Source organism: Diachasma alloeum, unplaced genomic scaffold (assembly GCF_001412515.2).
Source record: "Diachasma alloeum isolate Michigan unplaced genomic scaffold, Dall2.0 Dall_scaffold_00773, whole genome shotgun sequence".
In the NCBI taxonomy this organism is placed as follows: domain Eukaryota; kingdom Metazoa; phylum Arthropoda; class Insecta; order Hymenoptera; family Braconidae; genus Diachasma; species Diachasma alloeum.
This window is the reverse complement of record NW_021680903.1, coordinates 164892-168383: the sequence shown is the minus strand read 5'-3', so window position 1 is coordinate 168383 and position 3492 is coordinate 164892. Positions and strand designations below refer to the sequence as shown.

The 3492-nt window shown below is 44.9% G+C and overlaps 1 protein-coding gene across 1 annotated transcript; it reads right to left on the bottom strand.

The window, feature by feature from the left end:
• Nucleotides 1-1296: 1296 nt before the first annotated feature.
• LOC107044638 (uncharacterized protein K02A2.6-like) lies at nt 1297-2058 on the bottom strand. Its single transcript, XM_015266587.1, has one exon. It carries the CDS (start codon nt 2056-2058, stop codon nt 1297-1299), a length of 762 nt encoding a protein of 253 aa, XP_015122073.1.
• Nucleotides 2059-3492: the final 1434 nt, after the last annotated feature.

The following is a 3492-nucleotide window of genomic DNA, read 5'->3' as shown; positions in this document are numbered from 1 at the left end:
CTTCCGCAAAATGGGTGAAATCCATTGACTCAATTGGATCCTGGACGAAACCATGGAGTATAACTTTATAGACTTTTATTGGATCTACAAGAATACGGCAGCAACCATATGAGGGCGACAGGACTCACGAGGATTACCGGGAGGATATGTGGGAGAAGTCCCCAGAGGAGTACTACATCCCGCATGCGTAACCATATCAGTAGCGAAGTGGTAAGACGGTATAAGTCATTTTTGACTATTGATCAGTTTTCAATGAATATCTCGGAATCTAAGGGAGATAACCAAATTATTATTATAACCGTTTTGTATAGCCGATTGAGTGCTACAACAAATGTAATTACGAAAATTTTGCTATCTCCCTCAAAGTCGGAAATATTCCTCAAAAACTCAACTGGGAGATGAGTCGACTTAAACCATTTTACCACTTCGCTACTGATATATTCTTCTTCCTTGCCTCCTGGAACCGAGAAAATGGCTTTGGTCACATTCTCCCGGACCTAGCTGCGGAATGAAATCCGAGATACTGGAGTGCCTCGACGAACATATATCATCTTCGCCTCTTCCCGAGCCTACAAAAGAACTTTTATTGCTCAGAATAATTACTCGATTAAACATATACTTTGGTATTTATTCAATTAGACTCGTGCAGTAATACATTAGGTTAGAATTGTCACTTGAATGATAATTATGATTCGACTGACTCGCGCCCAGTGGTCATCTGGAAAGGCGATGTCTACTCGATTGATGATAATTGAGGTGGGCGGTGGATAAAGTAGATCATCGTTATATGACATCCCTCTCTTTCTGGATGTTATTTAATTCCTTTCCTGGATTTTATTTGTCCTGATGGAAGACCCTCGATGACGCTGGATTCCAGCAGGCTGTCCCTGTATCGGTTTTTGCTCTTACCAACACATTTTGGTTTTCGCCTGTGCGTCTTTTATTCTCGTCTTAAACGTTTTCTAGCTGCTCTTCAGATGCTTGCTGTCCTTTTTCTCATTCCTCTCTGAGAGGATTCTCATGGTCTAACGGATCTTCTTCAGGATCGGTGTTACCTTCGGATGTCGTTTCATTGAAGTCGAATTGGTTTTCTTCATCCTCTCGTGGGTCTTCTTTGCAGTATTCGGTTTTTATTGATTTTTGTTACTGATTCGCCTCCTTAGACTCAGGGTCGTCGTGTTGTTCCTGGGATAATTTGACTAGTTGATATATTTCGCGTTTGTGTATCAGTCCAGTTTCTTGTTCTTTGACAAAGTAGTTTCGGCTACCCAGTACTTCCAATATTGTTGCTACAATTCAACGTGGACCTACTGCTCGATAATTCCTCATCCTAACTCTGTCCCCAGGTTGCAGTCTACGAATTTTTGTTGAGTAATACCCACTGTCTTGGTCAGGTTCATCCTTGGGTGGCAGCCTGTCCAGAGCTGTGCGGATTTTTCTTCCAAACATAAGCTCCGCTGGTGACACTCCCGTGGCTGAAGACGGTGTGATGTGTTGCTTTAGGAGGATTCTGGCTAATTTGACCTCCCAGTCCCCCTCGTTCAGCTTTTTTACTGAACGTTTGGCTGTTTGTACTATTCTCTCTGCCTGGCCATTTGCTTGTAGGTTGTATGGAGCTATGTAAACTGTCTTGATTCCATTTTTATTGTAAAAGAATTTGATCTCATCAGACATGAATGCTGTGCCATTGTCGTACACAATGGTGCCTCGGATGCCAAATGTGGCGAACAGTGCCCGTTGAATTTTAATTATGTTCATTGAATTTGGTGAACTTACTCGTTTGACCTCGAGCCATTTCGTGGTTGCGTCCACGACAATCAGGAACGATTGACCTGCGATAGGTCCAGCAAAATCCAAGTGAATGCGACTCCAGGGTTTTTCTGGTGCTTCCCATGGTTGTGTTGGCGTCTTTGGTGGGGCTGACAGTACTTCCATGCACTCTTGGCAATTTCTAACAATAGTTTCAACGTCTTTGTCGATGCCTGGCCACCAAGCATATGATCGTGCTGCTGCCTTGGTACCACATATGCCCGGGTAATTTCCATGTAGATATTTCATCAGCTGTTTGCGTAGAGGCGTGGGGATGACGACTTGGTGCCCCCAAATTATACACGCTTTGTAGATAGTGTAACATGATAAAAATCATGTACTGTTCCTCGCCTGAACTGACGGCGGATCATGGGGGAAAAATTAGTATCTTACTCCAGCGAGGAGTCGGATCACCCAGGGCCATAATTGTCATTTTATTTTATTTTATTTCCTTTATTTACCTTCTTTTCATCATTCTCTCGAACTCTGTCGATCGCGCTCACCGTGGGTTACGTGAGCTTCGTAACGAGGGGAGTGGAGCGGAGCATCGGGAATGGCTATAAGACGGCGCTATAGCTGAGGAGCAGCACACCGATGAGCACGCACACACCGAGTCTAGGAGACTCACACCACGAAGGACGCGAAAGACGATCGTCGCACGCCAGCAGGCATCTCAGGACTCTACGTGCGAACCCCCACCATCTCACCGATGGATCGGTGGCACAAGCCCGCCCAGTAAAAAAACCGATGGTACAACATTGAGGGAGCATCGGATTATATTGGCTTCTGTGCCGCTCAACGCGAATCACATCCACCGACCGCGAGGCGCAAGTCTCAGTTTCTGGGACTAAGGAATTGGGAACTAGAACCATTTTAAAAATGCTAAAGTCAAAATTGTCGAATCACCTGGACTCTTCACGCTTCATCACGTGATCGGGTGGGGGTAGGAGAGATTGAGGGGTTCCTCGGGGCGATGTACGGCCCCGACGGACACTCTTCGCTGGGATTTGTTCAGCTAAAGTCGCTCTGCGCATTTTGAGTTTCTTTCGTTCTTCGAGCCTAATTGCCTAAACCAAAAAGAATAAAGTACTTGTGGTGTTGTGCCCGAATTTTCCGGCCTTCTTTTCCGACGTCGCCGTACTGAGGGTCCAGACAAGTCTGCCTGGTGTTTCTCGCGGTGTCACGGTGAGCGTCGAAATTCTTTTGTGAGTGCACGCGTACTTCTGGTAGGGAATCCACTCCGGCTCCCATTTTGGGGCCGTTTGGGAATGTACTCGAGTCTGCTTGTGACGCGGCACTCTGTAGCCTTCAGCTACCTCATGAGTTAATTTTCATTGATTATTACTTCTTGATTACTATCACTAATTTTTTTTGTGTGTGGGGAAAAACTGGTCTTAACTCATCTAATATGTCGATCTTCCCCAATAACTTTTCGTATCGTGGCGCTCGCGTCGTCGTCGCGTACGGGTGATCCTCGCGTACTAGCGTCTCCCACGCATCTTTAAAGTTATTATTATTTCTTTTATTTAGTTATTATAAATAAGTTAATGACATTTTTTTCTTTTGGTTTTGTTAACTTCACTTAGGGTTAAGTATTGATGCGTGCCTGCTTCAATTAGTTACCGAATCCATATTGCTTTCCTTGTTATATAATTTGGTTTGTGTAGCGTCTGTGCTCGCGGG